This window comes from Myotis yumanensis, unplaced genomic scaffold, assembly GCF_028538775.1.
Source record: "Myotis yumanensis isolate MYYU_CA2020_CCGP unplaced genomic scaffold, mMyoYum1.0.hap1 SCAF_16, whole genome shotgun sequence".
NCBI lineage: Eukaryota > Metazoa > Chordata > Mammalia > Chiroptera > Vespertilionidae > Myotis > Myotis yumanensis.
In genome coordinates this window covers 16,319,688-16,342,598 of record NW_027223767.1, presented here as the reverse complement: position 1 = coordinate 16,342,598, position 22,911 = coordinate 16,319,688, and the positions used below count along the sequence as shown (strand labels likewise).

General features: G+C 41.6%; 2 protein-coding genes across 2 annotated transcripts in view; both read right to left on the bottom strand.

The window, feature by feature from the left end:
* The window catches only part of ANKFY1 (ankyrin repeat and FYVE domain containing 1), a 63,184-nt gene extending 55,555 nt beyond the window's left edge, over positions 1-7,629 (bottom strand). Inside the window, exon 1 of the mRNA XM_070395494.1 lies at positions 7,606-7,629. Coding sequence (XP_070251595.1) covers positions 7,606-7,615 — 10 coding nt within the window. The 5' untranslated portion in view covers positions 7,616-7,629. The remainder of the gene's footprint in view (positions 1-7,605) is intronic.
* Positions 7,630-11,957: 4,328 nt separating this feature from the next.
* UBE2G1 (ubiquitin conjugating enzyme E2 G1) overlaps positions 11,958-22,911 on the bottom strand; it is a 93,128-nt gene continuing 82,174 nt past the window's right edge. The window contains exons 5-6 of the mRNA XM_070394911.1: positions 19,304-19,426; positions 11,958-14,976 (exon numbers count right to left, since the gene is read on the bottom strand). Coding sequence (XP_070251012.1) covers positions 19,340-19,426 — 87 coding nt within the window. The 3' untranslated portion in view covers positions 11,958-14,976; positions 19,304-19,339. The remainder of the gene's footprint in view (positions 14,977-19,303; positions 19,427-22,911) is intronic.

The following is a 22,911-nucleotide window of genomic DNA, read 5'->3' as shown; positions in this document are numbered from 1 at the left end:
TCACAGTGATAAAACCACCCACTGCAATTACCCTTCCTTAACTCAAGATCCTCAACCTCTCTGCATTGTCCAGCTCTTAATCAGTCCATTCTTGAAATTCTCTTGATTTTCTTGAAATTCTTTCCTCTCTCTGTACTCCAGGTGTTTTTCCTACCTTTCTACAGCTAACTTTCTTACAGCCTACTCTGACTACCCATTCTCTAAAAGAAGTTTGCAAGGTTCAGACCTAGAACTGAACTTTTTCTAAACTTCCTTTCTTGGAGGTCTCAAGCATACCCATTCTTTGCTGTCACCCCTATGTAGATGGCTCCAAGTCTCTCTCAAGAACTCCTGCTGGAAGGGTAACCTACTGGTACTACAAACTCAACAAAGCCAAAATTAAACTTAACATCTCCCTTAAATCAAACTCCTCTTCCTGCTTCCATTTTAATTGTTATCCAAATTTGAAAGCTCTGGGTTATCATGCAGAGGCCATGATAATCCACTTACAATAGTATGGCAAATACATAGAACACTTAGGAATAAACTGAACAAAAATATGCAAGACCTGCACACTGAAACTATAAGACACTGCTGACAAAATAAAGATAACCTAAATATAGTCAGCCCTCTTGTATCCTTGGGTTTTGTATGCATGGATTCAACCAACCATGGATCAAAAAATATTCAAGGAAAAAAAAAATCCCTTATCTCTATGGGTCAGTTCTGATCTCTGCTCTTCCTTTCTCTCCCCTTCTCTTCCTTTCTTCTCTATTCTTCCACCCCTCCTCCTATCATCTACTCTTCCTCCAATGGCACCTTCCCTCTCCCACCCTCCCTCCCCTAACACTTTGCTCGAACACATATACACACACTTTATCTTTTATACTGTATTTTTACTGTACCTTTTCTATATTTAGATATGATTAAATACACAAATACCATTGTGTTACAATTACCTACGGTATTCAGTACAGTAACATGCTATACAGGTTCGTAGCCTAGGAGCAATAGGCTAGACCAGCCGTGGGCAAACTACGGCCCGTGGGCCGGATCCGGCCCGTTTGAAATGAATAAAACTAAAAAAAAAAAGACTGTACCCTTTTATGTAATGATGTTTACTTTGAATTTATATTAGTTCACACAAACACTCCATCCATGCTTTTGTTCCGGCCCTCCGGTCCAGTTTAAGAACCCATTGTGGCCCTCGAGTCAAAAAGTTTGCCCACCCCTGGGCTAGACTATATATAGCATCTAGGTTTGTGTAAGTGCAATCTATGATGTTCACACAATGACGAATTCAGCTAACACATTTCCCAGAACACATCCTCAATAAGCAGCACATGACTGTAATGGAATACTTCTCAGCCATAAAACATACTACATCAAAATCAATATGCTAAGTGAAAAAAGCCAGACACAAAAGACTACATACTGTATAATCCCACATGAAACTGTACAGAAGGCACACTATGGTGATAGATTATAAACCAGTGGTTGCGAGAGACCAGGGGAATGGGATAGACTGTGAAGAAGTTCAAGGAAATTTTTTAAGATTATAGGAATGTTCCATATGATGACTGTGGTGGTGGTTATACTACTATAAATATTTGTCAACTGTATTTGACATCTTTCTCTTTCTGAACACCATCACACCAACATTTCCTGGTAGGCTTAGCATCATTCACACATGTAACCAGTCACCCTTCTCTCTCCTTTCCATTCTATGCATATCAAGATTAATCTTCCTATTGGATAGGACAAAGATTACATGATGAGGTAGGCAATGCAGGCTGGGTCAGGACTCCATTGTTTGGGCAACAAGGTTGTTAATCTTTCCATGATAATAGGCTGTTCTTGAATGAGAATGGATGCAATTCCAAGGTTGACTCCCAGGTCCGAGGGGCATACAACTCCCAGCCAGGTTAGAATGTCCTTTCTTTAATCAGAACAAGGTAATCATGGTTAACAGAGTATGATTAATATACCTTATAACTGTAGCTAGTCCCCAAAATTCTACTTTTGCCCCTAACATAACTACTGAGCCATACCGGCCAGGGTCACTAAATCTTTTTAGATTAACAAAATCATAATATTTCCTTTCTGTAGACTTGTATAGTTCTTACATCCAAGTCCCGATTTTAGCAGTGAATTAGTGGTTTGTATAATTCCTTAATGACTACCTGACTATCCCTACTCTGCTCTATGTCTATTAGATAAAAGAAAATAATTGTAAAAGCTGTGATAGAATCCTATTTTGAGAACTACAAGAATAATTTTTGTTTCAGACATATATTAGGGTCTTCCACATAACAATATTTCTTAAAGTATCGTCTCCCTAAAATACAGTATCTTCCTTCTTGGCACTGGAATAGATAAGCTCCTCATGGCGATGAATTACTACCACTGCTACTTTTCTAAATCTGTCATAAGGCAGATGAAATTTTTCTTTCACTGGGGTTACTGAATACTCATTAACCAAGAGGGCTAACTATAGAAAATTGTTTAATGGAGAATAAGAAATAAGTGGATGTATTTACTATTGAGAACTCAAGTTCACATATTGTAATGAAAAGAAGGGAAGAGGAAAGAAAAGATAGCAATACCATCTGGAGGAGAGTGAAAAGGGATAGTAAGGGTCATAGATAGTCCTCCCAGTCTGCACTCTCCCACTTCACACACACACACACACACACACACACACACACACAGTTTGGATATTATTAAAAACTAGTGCCCTGGGTCACAGATTCGTGCACATTGCAAGGAAATGAATTAGAGGGTAGCAGGCAGGACAGGACTGGGTGAGATGGGCCAGACATGCCCTGGAGCCAACCTCCCATGGTCCCTTCCCAGCCAGCCACACCTGGGGCAGCGATGCAGCTTGAAGGGTGTCTGTGGAGTGAGCGGGGTCCCTCCAGCAGGTGGGGCCCCTCGGCCTGGCCTGCGGGGATCAGGCTGAAACCAGCTCTTCGACATCCCCCAAGGGATCCCTGATTCCGAGAGGGTGGTTCTCGGGTGACGCACCCCTGAATTGGGCTCCCTCCTCTCTGGTTCTGGGTGCGTCACCCAAGAACTGTCGCTGCCAAGTCACCGTAGCTCAGCAGCTCCTGCATTAAGCGTCTGCCTCCTGGTAGTCAGTGCACATCATACCTACCAGCCAGTCGCTTAACCTTTTATATCCTGTATAATAAAGAGTGGATATGCTAATTGACCCTCACACCATCGCAAAGATGGGGCACCCATAGCCAATAAGGAGGGAATATGCTAATTGACTATCACGCCCTCAAAGATGGCAGTGCCCATAGCTAATAAGGAGGGAATATGCTAATTGACTTCCCTGCCCTCAAAGATGGTGGCACCCACAGCCACAAGATGGCTGGCAGGGAAGGGCAGTTGTGGGCGACCAGGCCAGCAGGGGAGGGCAGTTGGAGGCGATCAGGCTGGCAGGGGAGTGGTTAGGAGGTGATCAGGCTGGCAGGCAGAAGCGGTTAGTGGCAATCAGGCAGGCGAGCAGTTGGGAGCCAGCAGTCCCGGACTGTGAGAGGGATGCCTGACTGCTGGGATCGGGTCTAAACCGGTAGGGATAGGGTCTAAACCAGCAGTCGGACATCCCCCAACGGGTCCCAGATTAGAGATGGTGTAGGCTGGGCTGAGGGACACCCCCCCCCCTCCTCCAGTGCACAAATTTCGTGCACCGAGCCTCTAGTATATAGATAAGATGGTACTAAGAGATATTTCATGTTATGACTTTTCACCATTTAAAGTATCTAGCATTTCATAACTTGACTGCTCTGACAAAGTCCAAAAGCCATTATTTAACCAAAGTTTGCTTTAAAAAAAACTAAAACTACTTTGGGTTTCTGGTCAAGATGGAGGCGTAGGTAAACATGGTAGCCATTTCAACATGCCTCAGACAATTCTAGTCATGTCACTATCTTGGCTGACACCTTTCATCAGCCTCACCCCATGGCTCAGAGTAAAATCCAAATGCTTCACCAATTCTTTCATAATCAGCCCTTAACATACTTTTCCAGCCTCATATCCTTCCATCAAGAACAGTGACCTCTTCCCACTATCATCTCTCCTATGTCCAAAAGAGGCTTATTTTCCAAAGCCCAGCTCCAATGCTTGCAGCAAAGACCTTCCCTGACCACCCAATGCTCCCCACCCCATCCCTAAAACAATCCCTTCCTATTCTGAATTCTCAAAGTAACTCCGAAGCATTTTTTACTGTCCACCACATAATACAGTTTCTTATGCACATACTTTTCACCTCCCCTCCTAGACTGCGGAGTTGCCTGTGAATAGACTCTAGGTCTAGCTATTCTTGTTTGTTTGTTAATACTCACCTGAGGATATTTTCCCATTGATTTTTAGGGAGAGTGGAAGAGAGTGGAGACAGAAACATCGATGTGAAAGAAACACATCGACTGGCTGCATCCTGCACAAGCCCCAACCAGGGTCAGGGCCAGGGAGGAGCCCGCAACCAAGGTACGTGCCCTTGACCGGAATCTAACCTGGGACCCTTTGACCTGCAGGCCAAGGCTCTATCCACTGAGCCAAACCAGCTAGCTGGCTATTCATTTTTAACCACCCACTACTTCTCCCTCTACTCCCACTCCATGCTCATCCCATCCTCCACCCAACAATGCCTCACTAGGTGGAATTCAATAGATACCTAGTTCGTTGGCCTACTCAGATTCAACAAGAGATATTAAGGACATAGCTATTTCTCATTTTGTTGGGCATGACTTGTAAATCATAATATCTTAACTACAACAACTCAACTTGCCAGTGACTAAACCCTGCATATCTCGACAATGATTCTACAGCTCTACTCTGGCACATCAACAGTCACTGCAGTGAATAGATAACTTTCTTTGGGAAAATAAAAATCCTCAAGGAGAAGGCTAACAACTATTGCTTGTGACAGAAATGAAAAAAAGGGAAGGTAGAGAAAAGAAAGAAGTGGTATAGAAAGGGATAGTGCCGAAAGGTATCCAGACTATATGCAATGGCATGGGACATGCCATTTATTCATTTGTTGAATGAATAAAATAATAAAGAGATAATTCTGATTAAAGTACAACAAGCAGCATTAAAAAAGTAACAACCCAGCAAAGCATTTTCTAGTGAATCTTGCCTTCCTCTGCATAAAAAGCACCTTCAGTTTAATGAGCTAACTGGACTAAAATGCCCTACTCAATTCTTCCTAGTCAACGTTTGCAACATGGTTTCCAAAGAGCTTACATCAGAAGAGGCCAGGAAATTAGGGCACAAAAATGGTAAAAGAAAACTGTGAAGTCAGAATCTCATGACTGTGCTTATCTATCTATCCTCCCTTTTAAATTGAACCCTGAAAGGATGTTTTGTTTAAGATGCAAACTCCACTGGCTAGATGTTACCCTAACTCTTACACGCACGTCAAGGCACTTGCAGGGTAACCATCAGCATACCCGCCCGGTGTGAGTTTCTCATGGCTGGAACCTGACTTCAAAGCCCCACCACACATGCTCAGTAAAACTGCTGAATGGAAAACCAGCTGCTCTCCACAATTTCAACCTTTATAATGTATCCCCAAAACACCAACTTCTATTCTCGTCCTAGTATGAAAGTACTGGACTACCTACCTGTCACCACACAATAAGGCCCTCCTGAACCTTTCTACCCCACCTCACTGCTCTGAGCTACAAGCTTTGCTGGCTGCTTAGGGCTAAGGTGAACAGTTAAACAATGTTACACAACATTCTGTTATTTACCCAAAAACTAGCTTCATGGAATGTAGCTTTTCTTTCTGCTTTTATTCCTCCACTGCTTTCATACAATATGTATCTGATGATTCCCCCTCCAGGGAGGTCTAACATGCTAAAAAAAGAGCTAAGATAAAAACTGGGTGGGGGCTGGGTGGAGGCGGGAAGGGGGGTAGGATGAGGGACATCTGTAATACTGTCAATAATTTTAAAAGGTTATTTATTTATTTGGTTAATCCTAACCCAAGGATATTTTTCCATTGATTTTTAGAGAGAGTGGAGGAGGAGAGACAGAGATACATCGATGTGAGAGAAACACATCAATTAGCTGCCTCCCCCAGGCACCCCAACCAGGGCCTTGGATCAAGCCTACAACTGAGGTATGTGCCCTTGACTGGAATCAAACCCAGGACTCTTCAGTCTTCGGGCTGACGCTCTATCCACTGAGCCAAACAGGCTCGGCTTAATTTTTTTTTTTTTTTTTACTGGGTGCCAGCCCCAGCTCTCTATCTTTTTTAACTATACAGTGCAAATAGCACACATGGCAGGCCTCCTTCACCTTGTTCTCAAGTCTAGTCCAAATGAGAAAAGCCTGCAAACTGCCACCCAAAGGTAAGATGGGTTTAGGCAGCCCTGGCCAGGCAGCTCAGTTGGTTGGAGCGCCCTCAGTGCACCAGTGGGTTTCGGATTCCATTCCCGGTCAGGGCACATACCCGGGTTGCTGGTTCCATCCCTGGTCGGGGTGGTGCGTGCGTGCGGGAGGCAACCAAGGGATGTGGTGGATGCTTCTCTCACATCGATGTTTCTCTCTCTCCCATCGATGTTCTCCCCCCCCTCCCCCACCCCACACACACTTCTCCCTCTCTCTAGAATCAACAGAAATATGTCCTCGGGTGAGGATTTAAAAAAAAAAAGGTGCGTTCAGACAAAGCTTAACTCAAAACCAACACGACAGGTCGTGACCAGCACCTTGCAGTCACTCAATAAATAAGTCAGATAAGGAGTATTTCCCTCCAATAATGGGATGGAACAGGAGAAGCACGCTGGCCAGGTCCCAGTGTCCCTGGCAGTTACCTCACATCTGGGCCTCCCCCCATCCAGCCCCCCAGGTACACTAAGGCTTTGACAATGAAGGATTCTAATAATGTTTCGTTAGGGAGGTAGGTCCTAAGAGGCCAATTGCCTCTACCTGCAGGTCATAACGACGGCAACAGACAGAGGCTCAGGGCGAGACAGAAGCCAGGGAGCACACCCCTCTCCCGCAGCGCGCCCCCGGCCAACTCCCTCCCACGCACGCCCCCCTCCGCGCACAGCTGTGAAGCCGGAGGAAGGATCGCAGCCGCGGATGCCGGGCTGCCGGCGAGTCCGCAGACCACAGCGCGTGCCCGTTCGGCACGCCGGCCAGTTACAGCCTCGGCTCTCGCCACCCCTCACCCCGAGAAGAGTCCGCGGCTCTTCCGCAGGCGAGAGGTGTACCCCTCCCGGATGCAGGACATGCCAGGACAGCAGTTTCGATTTCCTAAGGAGAAGGGTTACTTCCCCCGCCGTCCCAGCACCGCGGGCAATCCAAGAAGCCGCCCGGCCGCCCTCGGGACCCCGCGGCTGCACTCAGTTCCCGCAGGGGACCTCCCGACCCGGCTCCGCAGCCCGCCGGGGTCCCCTGGGGTCCCGGAGCGCCAAAGGGGCGTTGCCATAGGAATAGCGTTCAAGACCCCCGCCCTGGACGCGGGGGACAGGCGGAAAAGGAAGGCTCGCGACACCCGCCGCGCCCCGTGAGACCACCTCCCGCCGTTCCCTCTCGGGGCTGCCGCGCGCAGCCCGCAGCGCCCCCATAGCTCCCGCGCTGTCCCGCGCGGCTCCACAAAAACCCTACCTTCCGCCATGTCGGCCCGGCCCTGCCTGCAGCCTCGCGAGAAGTGCGCCGCTCAATCGGGGCGGTGCGTAACAGAGGCCGCAGGTCTCGCGAGAGTCATGGGAGTCCAGGCAAAGGGAGGAGCCTAGACTGTGAAAAAGCAGTGAATGAAAGTGGAGGGAGTAGCCGGTCGCTGGAAAATCCGAAAGCTTGTCTCCGTTCACCGAGTGCCTTCGAAGCCCGGGATGATCAGGCACCGACCTGGCTCTATCATGTTGCACTCCCTAGGGAGGGCCCTGGAAGGGATGGACAGCGTAGACTCCTCTTTGGGAGCACTTGGCCGTGAGAGGGGCGGGGGGGGTCTTTAGATTTTGTTGGTAAAGACGTGAGAGGCTGAGAGAAAAGAGTGAAAGGAGAGGGAAAGGCTAAAGATGGTTCTAGGTCCCTGGGCAGGCGGGATGCCCTGCAAGCGAATGCAAAAGGGAGTCTCTGTTATTCTACTAAAACATGAGGACATAGATGGGGTTGGGGGGTGGGGGATCGGGGCGAGCGCTGGATGACATCGATATTATGTTTGAAGTTTGTAGGCAAGAGTACCAACCAGAAGAGAATGAAGAAACGTTGGGAGAGGACACAGGTTGGAAGTCCTGGTTTCAGTGTCTCCTCTATGTATTTTTTTTTTTTTGAGACTACTTTTATTAAAGCTCTAAGAGTCAGAGAGGATGAATTGAAGGGAGGATTTGAGAACAGGATGAGCGTGTCAGAACAGAAAAGGGGGAGGACTTGAAGTTGGAGAAGTGTTAGGTGCTACCAATATTAAGCATTAGTGGGTAGTGAGGCGAAGTGGAGGAGGAATTTGGAGTTCAGAACACGGGAAACGGGGTCATGGGCTAAAATTCTGAGGAAGAGTACTTCTGGCTGAGGGACACCTGGGAGATGGGAGGGAAGAGGGTATTGAAATATGTAAGAACAATAAGATGCCCGGGGAAATGATGGTCCAGTTGTGGCGGGGAAACTAAAGATGTGGCGGTATGGGTAGGGAGGTGCTTAGAGGAGCTGCACTGAGCAAGCAGCTCTTAGTCTTAGACTAAGAAGGCAAGGGGAATACTATACTTGCCAGGTTCCATGGAGGTGTCCTAGCGCAAAGCTGCCCTGACTGTCAAGAAGGGGTTGTAAGTGTGCCAAACGGTGAGCCCTTGGGCCAGGGGTCCTCAAACTACGGCCCGCAGGCCACATGCAAATACAAATATTGTATGTGTTCCCGTTTTGTTTTTTTACTTCAAAATAAGGTATGTGCAGTGTGCATAGGAATTTGTTCATAGTTTTTTTTAAAACTATAGTCCGGCCCTCCAACGGTCTGAGGGACAGTGAACTGGCCCCGTTTAAAAAGTTTGAGGACCCCTGCCTTGGGCCATCAGGGTGACCAAGCCAGCCAGCCAGCCTCCTCTGGCCACAAGCAGCCTCATCTGTTTTATCTTAACAGTACCCTACAAGTATTCTCTGGGTCACAACATAAAAATAACATAAAAGTGGTGACATGACTGATGTCTGGTCTGACAGCACATGACTTACCTTTGCCTGACCTACACCAGCCTAAACTAGCGTCTGGCATACAGCAGCTGTTCCGAATGTTTGAGGAGTTGTTACCACTGTGACCTATACCAGGAGAACTGGGTTCAAGTTTGGCTCTGCAACTGATTTCCTATGTTGGTCATGGGCAAGTTCCTGCAAGCTTTACACTGCCATCTCAGATTCTCCATCTATCCATTTCAAGAAGGAGTTGGACTAGAATCCATGGTTCTTAATGATTTGAAGGGTCATGACCCTTAGAGCATTTGATGACAACCTTTTCCCTACAGAGCATGTGTTTATTCCTAACTTCAAATCCTCCCCCTTTCACTTTACTTGGGTCTAGATGTCCAAAGTCAAAAGAGAACTCACTTTAAGAGATTTAATCCACTCAAGGGCTTGACTACCTGCTCATCAAAACCCACCTTCAAGAAGCCCTCTAACAGGTAAAAGCAGTCCTTTTAGGAACACCTTTCATACAATCCTGTCTCTGGGCCCTTGTCTTCTGAGTGGGCTCTACCTGGCACGAGTCCTCTGAGCTCTAGAAGACTTAACACCTGTAAATGAAAACACCTGTAGTACTCAGCGACTACAACACCCAACAGACTTGGATGGAGCTACAATAGATATGACCTGAAATACGGTCATCTTGAAAATGTTGAGCACTAGAAAACACCGTTCATCTTAAGACCTAATTCAGGTCTTTCTATCAGATTAATAGAAACTTATTTTTTTCTTTTTACAAACCCTTCTGTCGAGGGCTGACTTTCAATAGATTGCAGTGAGGGAGCTGCTCTGCTACGTACAAAACCCCGACCCAGCAGCTGGTCGTCTACAAATGGTTTAGCACCAGGTTATTAGAAACTTAATGTGTAGTTGTCTCAGGCAAGGAACATGAAATACAGAAGGGATAAATGCTGACTGCCTTAAGAGCCCAAGGGAACAGACTTCTGGGGAGGCAGTGCCATAACATGGTAGGAGGAGGAAGGGCATTGCTAGACCCAGACTGGTGCAAGTCCAATGAATTGAGTTCAAGTACCAGCCTCAACACATCAACTCTCCATGTGACCCTGGAAAAGATGTTCCTGAGGTAAGGGATAACAGCACCCAGCACGTAAGGAAGGTTGTGGAACCGAAACCTGGCCGTGAAATTTGCTTGACAAATTTATCTGAACCTATTTCCTTATGAGAAACTATTACTTTGAAGGATCCATGTAAGAATTTGGCTAGATCCTTTATGAAGCCTACCTAGCACAAGCCTGTCACAAAGTAGAACTTCAATAAATAGGAGCTGGTGCTCTTTAGGGATAAATGAGATGTAACAAGTGTCACTTATTCCTAATAAATACTGCTGGCAGGAGAGAAAAATCAAGTATCTTTCCTGTGGTTTTCTGCGCAGCTCCTATGTCTGAGATATGGCTGCCTTTTGTGAATCTCTTCCTTCAATTCATTCCACCTTATGTGAATAGGATTCAAAATTCTTCAATCATTTTCACTATAGCTCAGTGTGATGCACTGACTCAACGAGTCAAAAGCCTAATCGTACCCTAGCAGATTATATCTGAAACTGAGTGACCAAAAATACTTTACCTAGAAATAACTTGCTCTGCAGACTGAATCCTGTTGAGGTTTGCAATCCCCCAGAAAATAAAAAACTTAATTTAATAACATGGTTACAACCTTCTGAGAGGTTGGGAGAAAATCAACTGGTCTTTACTAAAAGCCCAGTTAGTGCCTGACACACAGTAGCACACCTAAAACCTCATTTGCATTGGCAGCAGCATGCAAACAAAACCTTTTTGCTATGAACCTTGAGTAGATGGTTATGCATAAAACGGAGTGTTCAGCAACATTATTCACGCCCTCCTGTAATAATTTTATTTCAAATATATTTACCAGGGAAATTAAACTTGGAAAATGACTCCCAATCTTCCCCAACAGCTCCCAAGGATTTTCTTGCTTTGTAAAAAGCAAGCTCAGCTCCATGTTTTCTGTTTGTAAGGAAAAGATCTCAACACTTGGAGTGCGGGTGAATTTCCCGCCAAAATATAAGATGGCTCTGTCTTTTGGTTTTGTTCCATCCACCAAAAGGGTGGATTACAAACAAATATTTGGTAATACGCAGTTACAATCGGCCCGAGTTTACACGTTTCCCGCACTCCACCGCAAATCTATATGAACCGAGTTAAAGACGGCTCCCGCGGAGTACGCGCAATTCACGCGAGCCCACTTAACTCCTTTCCCGTTTCCCGCACTCCAAGTGTCAATAGCCACTGGCAACTTGTATCAACACAAACAAGCTTTCAACACCTAACACTGAACTATATGTAAAAAATGTTGGGTAAGAAGCTGAATGTTGACACCCTATTTAAACAAAACAAAGTGTATTGCCTCTTTTGCCACTAACTTACTAAGTGGTCCTGTGCAGAGATTTGGTCCATCTGTTTCAAAGAGGGAAGAGGGTGATTGAGATGGTGCCTGTGGTCTCTTCCAGTTCACATCTGAGTCTGGGTCCTTCATCTTTTGCTTATCTTTATGGTAGAGCCAGTTTAGACCAAAGACAAAATTTCCGATAATGCTCTAACATGTGCTCATTTTATTTAGATTCTAAATTAGCATCATAGAAAACTCTGATTAAAGGGTGGTTGGTCTTTTTACTAGAAAATTTAAGACCATTATATCAGGTTGGAAGTTAACTTCCCACCCTCTGGTTCCTTCTTTAAATGAAGTTTTAAAAATTATCAAGGTTCCCCTTGTGGACCTTTTGGTATCATGGGCTGTTTATATAAAAAGAATCCCACAACTTGCTTTTGAGACCTGCATCCTAAAACCAAAATAGCTCATGATACAGCCTCTAAGTCATCATTTATTGATTTATAGAGCCCCCATCACATGATTGAGGTGCTTTACAATACAGTAAACATCAAAACAGAACTCACATAGTTAAATACAATCAACAAATTACAGAACTAAAACTGGAATGAAGCAACATTATGTCAAATTTCAAAGATGCTGAGAAGTGGCAGTACAAAAGGAAATTCCACCAACTGGAGACCAGACGGGCAAAGATACACAGGCACCACAACCCCAAATAGGCAGATTTGTAAAGGGTGAGTGAGTGTAAGATAAAATTTCACAACTAAGAATGAAGGCCATTAAAAAATACTATGACACCCAAGTGATCACACAACCAGTGGAATAACCTCACAAAGATATTACCTTATAAATAACAAGGTAAAACCAACTTCATATGGATTTTAAACTCTTTACAAAGAGGCCAAAAAGCCACTGACATCATCTATCCTGTTATGAACAGACTGAAATCTATAAGCCTTTAAAGAACTTAGAATAAATTTAGGAAGCAGCCAACAGTTCTATAATCCATGACTATGGAGATGTCAATAGTTGGCACAAGGTTAGGGAGAAAAATCCTTTTCCTAAAGCAGAGAGGACTCACCTCACATTAATGGCAAGGCACTGGAGGGACAACAGCCACCTGGATCAGTGTCACCCAAGTGTGATTTAACAAATATGGAGGCATTTAAATTCACACTGTCAGATGAACTCTTGGAAAGGCACAGATGACACCTCTGACAGAGGAAAAGTCAAAACATCTATCTAGGCCTTTGTTTCCATGTATAGCATGGCCAGGGCACCAGGTGGAAAGGAGTATGGAAAGGTGCACTCATTTCTGGCTCTCCCTTCTAGATCTAAACTAAACACATATGATTATACCAAAGTAACTGAATTAAAGTGGCACTTAAAAGTTCAAGAATAGTTGTCCCTGAGTTACTAGGTCATTTGCCACTCCCAAATCACTAGGTTTTAAACTCAACAGATTGCTAGGCAGAATTTTTGCAACAGGATAGCAAAATTCAGACTTCATTTTGTCACAACCACCACCATGTGAACAATTTCTGATTTAAGAGTAAAGGGATTGCGTTCAAAGTCCCAGGTAGGTGTGCAGTACTGGCACGTTGGGGCAACAATTCTTAAGAGTCTTAAAAAAAAAAGTTAGAAAGTTCTTAAAGAAAATTGGGCCACAATGAATAAAATAAAAAATTTCACATTTAGTCATTACACATTTATGGGTTTTTATAATGCTTCAGAGTGGAAAACAGCCTGGGATTTAGAAAAATCACTCTCTATGGTGACTACGTCCTTAACCATTTTACTTCTGCTTAAAAAAGGACATGCAAAGTTCATAAAGGACTAGGCTACTTGCAGGAATCCTTTCATTCTTCTGCCAAAATAGTTCTCCAAACTCATCAGAGCAGAGATGCACCAATTCTCACAAATACCATGTCCCATCTGGTACTGTCTCAAGTTCTATCCCTCACCTGCCAAAAACTACTTCCCAATCCCAACCTCACACCAAACAGAGGAATCTGGACCTCCCTTTAACACTGTACATGCTCATTTTACCATTTCCTGAAATTGTTTTAGAAAACTCATGAAATATATTTATACTCAAACATTAATAAAATCCAAGTGCACTATGTCAGTGACAGAATCTGTATGTCAAAACAGAAAGCATTTACACCCCCGTAATGCTTTGAGATTCACTTAAGAATCTAGATAGAGACAAATAAATATACTGTCATGGTCATGTGATTTTCAAGTATTAAGAGTTTGTTTGCATAAAGAATCAACCTGAGATTTTTCTAAACTGCACTTCTCTGGCATTCAGTATTATAACCTTCATTCAATACAATAAAAGCCAACGACTTGACAATTATTGGAAAAAAATTATATTTTGGAAGAACTCACTACATAAGGTGACAGAATTCCAAAATCAAATTACATGAAAATATACATCGCAATTTCTTTGTACAATAAGTGAGAAAAATCTGAGTATAGAAGAATAGAGGCAAAGAAATATGAAGGGCTAAGGTTATGAGGGTAAATAGCATTTTTAATAGCAAACCCAGAAGTTAAGTAGAAAGCCTGTAGCTGTGCATGCTTTAGTCATCCAACCTTAACATTAGGTAACTGGAGGGCAAAAATAAAACCAAATCAGAATTTTATATAATTGGGGTAAATCTCACTAAATTGAATTCAGAACCAACTCTTTTTAGTTCTTAGGAATAATGACAGTTCAAGAGCTCTCAACAGCCAAAAAATGTTATTGCTACATCCAATCCAAGTGACGGGTACAACTAGAATACAAAAAGGACAAAGCACCTAGTGATGACCACTCCTCCGAAGTCATCATTAAAATCAAGTAACTGCTTATTTAGTATTTCAGTATTGGAACTAAATGATTTGAAAACCTTCTTGCAGATAGAAGAGATAAACACAAAGGGGAGTGTGTCAAAACAAAGAAGATACAAACTTTAGTAAATGGAAAGAGTTTAATGAAGCCTCAATGGTTTAAAGGAAATTAAATGGAAACTTTTCATCCTAATTGCTTTTCATCTGACATGCTTTAAAGAGTCTTTTAAAACATAAGAAACAATGAGTAGGGGAAGAAAACCTGCTAAAATCTTTTAGAATTTACACGATTCTTATTCTACTACAAGAAAGCATTATTTGGTACAAGGTGTATTTGTGGATGTACATGAACAGTATATATATTATCCGGATCATGTTGTGCTATGTACAGGTCTTTACAATTCTTCCTGAAGGTTAAAACAGTTCATTAGAATTCAAAATACGTAATCATCTGTAAGTTGGCACTTGTTAGGCTCTTGTCAGCATTGATACTGGCATGTTTTATTGCAGCCCAGTTCCAGCCAGTGTTTGCCAACTTGTTACAAGAGAAGTCCAGCAATAGGTGGGTAGAGTGCAGGAAAAACAGTGCCATGTTTCTCGATTGGAGACCTACAACAAAACAAACAGCATTACAAAATAAATTTATAAATTACAAAAGAATCTATTATAAATTTTTACTCACATGCTATTTCTTTAAAAACAAATTAATTTCATTTTAAGGTAACCTTTGTGTTTGTCCAATATGGGAGCCATATATGGCCACTTCACTTTAACTTTAAGCAATAGTAAATAAAATTTTAAATGTAGTTCCGGCCATGGCCAGTTGCTCAATGGTTAGGGCATTTGTCCCAAGTACCATATATCCACCTGTTAAAGTCACACATTAAAAGGCCCTAAAAATACAAAGCAGACAAGTATGCTTCCAAATAAAAAACACTTTTTGATATCACAGACAATAAAAGTAACTACTCACTCAGGGGTAAGTGTTTAGCCATTCTTAAGTGAAAGCAGTCCATGAATTAAACAGCTTAGTAACAAGAAGTTTTCCCATTACTTTCACACAGATACTTCCAAAAGTTCCAATTCATACTGAACTAGCACTAAGTATACTAGTAGAAAACAATTCTCCCCTCTCACCCGCCCTGCATATGACCAATTCACTGGTTTTCCACCAAAACTGTTCTTATATCTTATTAGAGGCCCGGTGCACGAAATTCGTGTGCGCACATGCACGGGCGTGCGTGTGCATGTGTGTGTGTAAAGGTCCCTCAACTTGGATTGTGAGAGGGTGCAGGCCAGGCCACAGGACCCCACCAGTGCACAATCGGAGCTGGGGAGGGATGCGGGAAGTTGGCCAGCCAAGGAGGGACCCCAGGAAGGTTCCAGGGCATGTCTGGCCTTTCTTGCTCAGCCCCAATCAGCAGGACCCTAGTAGCATGCTAACCAACCGGTCAGAGTGTCTGCCCCCTGGTGGTCAGTGCCCATCATAGCGAGCGATTGAGCGGCCTTAGCATGTCATTAGCATATTACACTTTGGTTGAACAGACAACCGGACACTTAGCATATTAGGCTTTTATTATATAGGATTCTTTGTCTTATGTCCTGGCATTGGTGACCATCCACATCCACTCCGTCTGAGGTCAGTAATGCTTTACTCTCCTTGTGGCCAACCAGCCCACATGTTTCTGTCTCTGTTTCTTCCTTCTGTCCCTCAGTGTGGAATTTATACAGGATGCTGTCCTTGGCCCTAATAAGTACTGCTCCCTACATCAAGTGAATTTTCACCTCTACTCTGGAAACTTCCAATCTCACCAGCACCTCTATGTCTAATCTCTGTCCTAACCATCGTAACCATTCAGTACTTAGGCATGTGCTGACTTATCAAAACCATACTCTGCTTCTACTCCCACTAGAGTTTTTAATGTGATTTAACCTTACCTTTTTATGTCTGATCTAACTGGCTAAATTAACAGCTTTTTAATTGGCCAGGATAATGTAGATAATGTATCTATGTAACTATCATGCCTTTGCAAATAGCAGGCATTTAACAAATATTCATTAACAAGAACTGAAATAAGCTCAGTGTGTCTCCTGTTCTTGGTGTTACCTCTCATTTCAGATATAAATCTTGATTCTTAATAATATGCGACTTTCACCCTAGCCAGTTTGGCTCAGAGGATAGAGCATCGGCCTGTGGACTGAAGGATCCTGGGTTCAATTCCTGGTCAGGGCACATGCCCAAGTTGCAGGCTTGATCCCCAGTAGGAGGCATGTAGGAGGCAGCTGATCAATGATTCTCATCATTGATGTTTCTATCTCTCTTTCTCCCTTCCTCTCTGAAATCAATAAAAATAAAAAATATACAAAAATAAAAAAATAATATGCAACTATTTAAAAAGGAAGCAGATATATATATTATTGAGCTAGCAAAATATCAAAAGACAATGTTGAATTAAAAGTACAGAAAAAAACAAGCTTAACCGTAGCATAACTAAGATAGTAACTAAAATTAATCACGGGAAAAAAAGAGTGCATTAATTTCATTTAAAATTCTATTAAGGATTTTAAACTGCCACAATATGCATACTGAATATATCTGGAGTACTTGCAACTTTAAAGAAGGTTGTTTTGTTATTAATGTGTGAACAGTGCTGACCTATGTTAGTAAAGATTTCCAATTATTGCTTCCATACTCTTTAACAGTAATTAGTTTAGTTTCATGAGTAACAGTATACTGTTTTTCAATTAACTTATTCTACGTAATGAGGTATTTTAACTCAACATTTTTTGACTCTATCTTTTTGATAAGTGAACTTTAATCTTGAGAGGTATATCTCTTTTTTTAAATAATTTATTGATTTTTATAGAGAGGGAGAGAAACATCATGTAAGAGCAACATCAATTGTCTGCCTTCTGCAAGTTAATTTAGCCAGTTAGATCAGACATAAAAAGGTATGTTTCTCTCTTAGTGTCTACAAGACATCAAGTCTGCAACCTGGGCATGTGCCCCTTGACCAGAATCGAACCTGCAATCTCCTGGTGCATGGGATGATGCCCAACCAACTAAGCCAGATCAGTCAGAGTTTGATAAATATATCTTTTTAAAAATATATATATTTTATTGATTTTTTACAGAGAGGAAGGGAGAGGAATAGAGTTAGAAACATCGATGAAAGAGAAACATCGATCAGCTGCCTTCTGCACAACCCCTACTGGGGATGTGCCTGCAACCCAGGTACATGCCCTTGACCGGAATCGAACCTGGGACCCTTCAGTCTGCAGGCCGACGCTCTATCCACTGAGCCAAACCGGTTAGGGCGATAAATATATCTTAAAGACGTGAATGTTATAAGCATAAATTAACTCTAGTCCCACTAATAAAGGAGATAATATATAATCCCTTATAAAATTTGTTTCTGACACTTCATTAGTACTTATCTAACTTACAATATATTATCAAGGTAAAAGTAATAAAATTCTTCGTTATTTCCTAAATTTTTAAAGTACTGTTAAGGTAAAATCACACATAAGCGTAGGCTTCAATATGTTATTTCGTTCCTCATCAATTCTTTGTTGTCGCCAAGCCCTTTTCTAACTTGAAAATGATATGGGTGAAAGCCCTGAGTGTGTCTGTTGTTCCTAAGGTTTTGTCATACTCATAAACCAACCGATGCAATGAGTTGAGCTAGCAGACTAAGGCAGTGTCTAGTAACAAGAACTTGATCTAAGGTGGTGGAAAGCAAGAGTTAAAGAAGGGAAAAGACATGGACCACTGACTAGATGTGATGGAGGATTACATGTAATGATAATGAAATAAGAACAAAATTATTAGCAAAAATAAAAAGGATATAAGCAAGATGAAAAACAAATAATTTTAAGACTATAAGCTTATTATTATATCTGGTGGTAACAGCAATAAGTCAAATTAATTTTCAGCATTTCAGGTTATTATAAAGAGATCAAAAAGTAGGTCTGCCGAAACTGGTTTGGCTCAGTGGATAGAGCATCGGCCTGCGGACTGAAAGGTCCCAGGTTCAATTCCGGTCAAGGGCATGTACCTGGGTTGCGGGCACAACCCCAGTAGGAAATGTGCAGGAGGCAGCTGGTCGATGTTTCTCTCTCATCGATGTTTCTACTCTCTATTTCTCTCTCCCTTCCTCTCTGTAAAAAATCAATAAAATATATATTTTTTTAAAAAAAAGTAGATCTGAGTCTCTTCAGAAATCAGAGATAGTATATACCCTTAACAATTCCACCCATAGGTATACACACTAAAGAAACTCATAGTACATGTGCAGCAAGAAACAAGAATAGCCACATTCTCTATAATAGCAAAAACAAAGCAAAATAAACAAGCAAAAAACCCCCACCATAATTTGGAAAATAACTGCAATAAGAAATTAGAGGAGAGAGGTAATTTATCTAATAAACCACTACATAACAGTGAAAACAGATTAAATGTAGCTGCACATTAATACAGACCAATTTCAAGAATCTGATATTGAATAATAAGTCACAAAAAAAGCATACATTATAATTCCATACATACAATTCAAGACATCCAATATTGTTTGGGAATACAAACTGATAAAATTACAAAAAAAAGCAATGGTAAAACTGAAGAAACTTGAAATAAGCACTTTACCATTGGAAATTTTACCATCTCTAGTTTCTGAAAAAATAAATAAATAAATAAACTGCTACCATACTAACTAGTTTGATATACCTACTTGAAAACAGCTGGGCCTACTAAAAGAAAAAGCAAGTAAGTTATACACTGTTTCTGTTGAGAAACAGCAAACTACTGGATACTAACCACTAGAAACTGAAGCCAATGAAAAATGCAATTCAAATAACTAAATCACTTAATTTCCCAAAACATATACAACATTTATAAAAAGGCAAAGTAATAATATGATTTTTAAAATGAACTTACCCTGAAATAAGTAAAATTACAGCTATTGAATAAATGTCACTCAAAAGCAGTCTCTTGGCTTTTTCTTACACAGCGGGCAACTTTTCTTTTGAATTCTCCATTTCTGTCTTCCCTCCATTCTTTCTGTAGGTACAGAAAGAATATCAACTGATTTTATCAATTCCTCTTATAATTTCTAATACTAATTTTACTTTGAATGTAATGCTTTGACAATATGTAAGCTGATAAGGTAGAAAATGAGTCAAAAAATACTTCTGCAAGGCACTCTGCTGGGATAAAAGAGTAGAACCCCTCCCCCCCATGCAAATCACCACTATAAGCAAAATTCTCTTAAAAAGGGAAAGATCATTAACAGTTTTATATTATACTGATAAGAAAAGTACAACTTATAAATAAATAAGATATTCAAGCTATCTGAAGGATTACCGACTCTCCCTGACGGAAGCAACCAGAAAGTAAGAAAGACACAAAACTCTCCTATATACAGTAGACAGGTGGAGTACATCACATTGAGATGATACTGAGCACTACTTCATGGGGGGGCGACGATGGAAAAGAATGAAACAATATCACTATCACTGCCAGACACATGAAAAAGGAACACGAAGCAGCACTGGCTTCACATAAGAACAGAGCAGATTTATCTAGCATGTAAATACGTAGTAGGAAATTCCCACAAAAATGCCCAGGCTTTTTTCCCCACCTTTTTATAAAATAACATCCATTTACAAACAGCGAAAACCATAGACCTCTTCAATCACTGCCCTTGTGGAGGAACACATTAGAAAAATAATTTTGCCCTCAAAGCAAGGAAGGCACCACCGAAATGCAATAATTACAATAAAATGGGCTAAATTATAATGCTAACATGTCCAGAGACTAAGATATATACTAAAGTATTTATGAATAAAATGTTATAAAGTCTGCAATTTCCTCATCACTTTAAGTAAATGGAAGAAAAGAGCAATTCTAGGCAAAGGGGGATGGGGTGAGGGGTGGGGAAGACACCTAAAAATACCATTTAGCAGAGAGAATTTAGAGTACAAGCAGGGTCCTGGCCAGTTGCTCAGTTGGAGCGTTGTCCTGTACACCAAATGATTGTGGATTTGAGTCCCGGTCGGGGGGCTTAAAAGAGGCAACCAATCGATGTTTCTGTTTCTCTTTCTCTCTCTCTCTCCCTCCATGTGTCTCCCCGCTCCCTCCCTCTCTAAAAATTAATGAAAACATATTCTTGGGTTGAGGGTTAAAAAAAAGACTGCCCTGGCCAGTGTGGCTCAGTTGGTTGGGTGTCATCCCGAGCACCAAAAGGTTGCTGGTCTGATTTCCCAGTCAGGGCACATGCCCCAGTTTCGGCTTGATCCCCAATCCCCAGGAGGGTGTGTGCAGGAGGCAATCTCACAAAGATGTTACCCTCTCCTTTCCTCTCTCTCTAAAGACGAAGAGCAGGGACCAGATAGAAAGCTATTACAACAATGTAGGTAATAAGTCAAAGGACTCAAGTCAATGGCAGAGGGATGGCAAGGAGCTTAGGGAGACGATTAACATGACCGGCATTCTCTGATGACTGAGACAAGATGGATTGGTAGATGATGGTTCCAAAGCAGGAGCTAGCTAATACAACCACCATTTGTTTCATCCAGTATAGCATAAACTTGGATAACCTGATAGGTGATATTATCTTCTGCATTTTATATAAATGGAGAACCTATGAATTCAATAGGGCAAAAAGCAGAAAATATCAAATGGGAATTTTTTCATTATCAAAGAAAATGGCAGGAAGTTATCTAATAATGGGGGGGGGGGGGGGGGGGGGAATTTTTTTGATGGAAGACCAGAAGATCAAAGAGTCATGAAATATGAAGAAGAAAAAGTAACAGTCTAGAAATGTTTCAATAGAACCAGAGCAACAGAGGGAAAGAAGCTATTAAACAGAACTCTAAAGAAGGTAAAGCTTGAAAATGGTAAATGTGAGAAGAATTAGAAGTAGGGCTGAAAATCAAGAAATAGAAGTCTGAATAACTCAACAGTTTGGCATTCCTCCCACCTATGTGCAAAATTCTAATGCCTTCCTGAAATAATAATGATATATATATTTTATATAAATATGCTGCACTGAAGAGTACTAAAATTAGAGATGCTTCATTTAGGCATTTAAATGACACCCCTCCTCCTCCAATCCTTACTCTTAGTTTAGTATCTGGCTTGCTATTCACACACTCGAGGGAAACATAATCAGTACCTGAGTGCAAGCGCGCGCACACACACACACAAATACATACATCTCCAATCTGCTTTCCTAAACCCTCATTTATTATTTATCATGAATGGAGGAGAGTTACGTAGAAGGCCTACCTACAGTTCTAAAGAAGTCTTCAAAATACAAAAGAAAAACGGACTTCAAAGAAAGAGACTTCAGAATTTAACTTTTAAAAATCTCTAATTTGAACTCCCAAGAGAACTATTAAGTTCATTAAAGAGTGATTTCACCGCCCTAACTGGTTAGGCTCAGTGGATAGAGCGTCAGCCTGCAGACTCAAGAGTGATTTCATGAAAAAGGAAACAACGAAGAAAAGACCAAGCATTTAAAATTAAAAGTAATACTGTCAAAATAAAAATTCAACAGAAGATTCAAAATCAGCACCATTTTTTTAAAAATTCTTTATTAGTTAAGGTATTACAAATGTGTCATTTGGCACCATTTTTTAGATTAAAAAGTTACAAGGGATCAATCTGGGTTATAGCTACAAGTTCAAAAGAGGGAATAATGCCACCCTGGCCAGTGGTGTTCAGTGGTTAGAGTGCCGCATGTTTGACTCCTAGTCAAGGGCACATACCTTGGTTGTTGCGTCCCCACCGAGGGCACATACAGGAGGCAACCAATCCATGTCTCTCTTTTACATCAATGTTTCTCCCCGCCCCTTTCTACTCTCTCTGAAAAGCAATGAGGAAAATATCCTCAGGTGAAGATTAACAACAAAAATGAAAGAATGCCAAACCTGAAAAAAATTTTCAAAATAATTTAAAAGATAAATTTCCCACAGCTGAAGTCTTCAAAGTATACATCAACTAGAGAGACGGAAAATTTTACATATTGTGAAATTTCAGAAGACCAAAAATCCAGAAAAGGGTCTAAAGGGAACTAGAAAGAAAAAGGAAAGAAAAGTCACCTACAGACACAGAAGAATGAACCTAGCATCAACTTTCTCCTCAGTAACAATAAGTACTAAAGATAAATTCTGTAGAAATTTTATTTTCTACCCTAGAATTCTGTAAACAAAGTATCAATTATAAGTCAGGACAGAAACACCTTCAGACATGTAAGAACTTAATTCCCAGTCACCTTTTCTTAAACATTAATCTTGGATGAAGAACAGCAAAAGAAAAAAATTAACAACAACAAAAAAGGGGGCAGGGGAGACCCAGGAAACAGATGATCCAATACAGAAGAGCAGCAAGTGAAGAAATGAAAATACAAGGAAAGCAATCAAGCAGCAGGCTGAATCAACCTAATTTGGATCCAAAGAATGGAGGGATCTAGGAGAGAGATCTCCAAGAAAAATGGGAGTTCCTTAAAATAGGTATCGTTCACTGATTGAGAGGTGACAAAA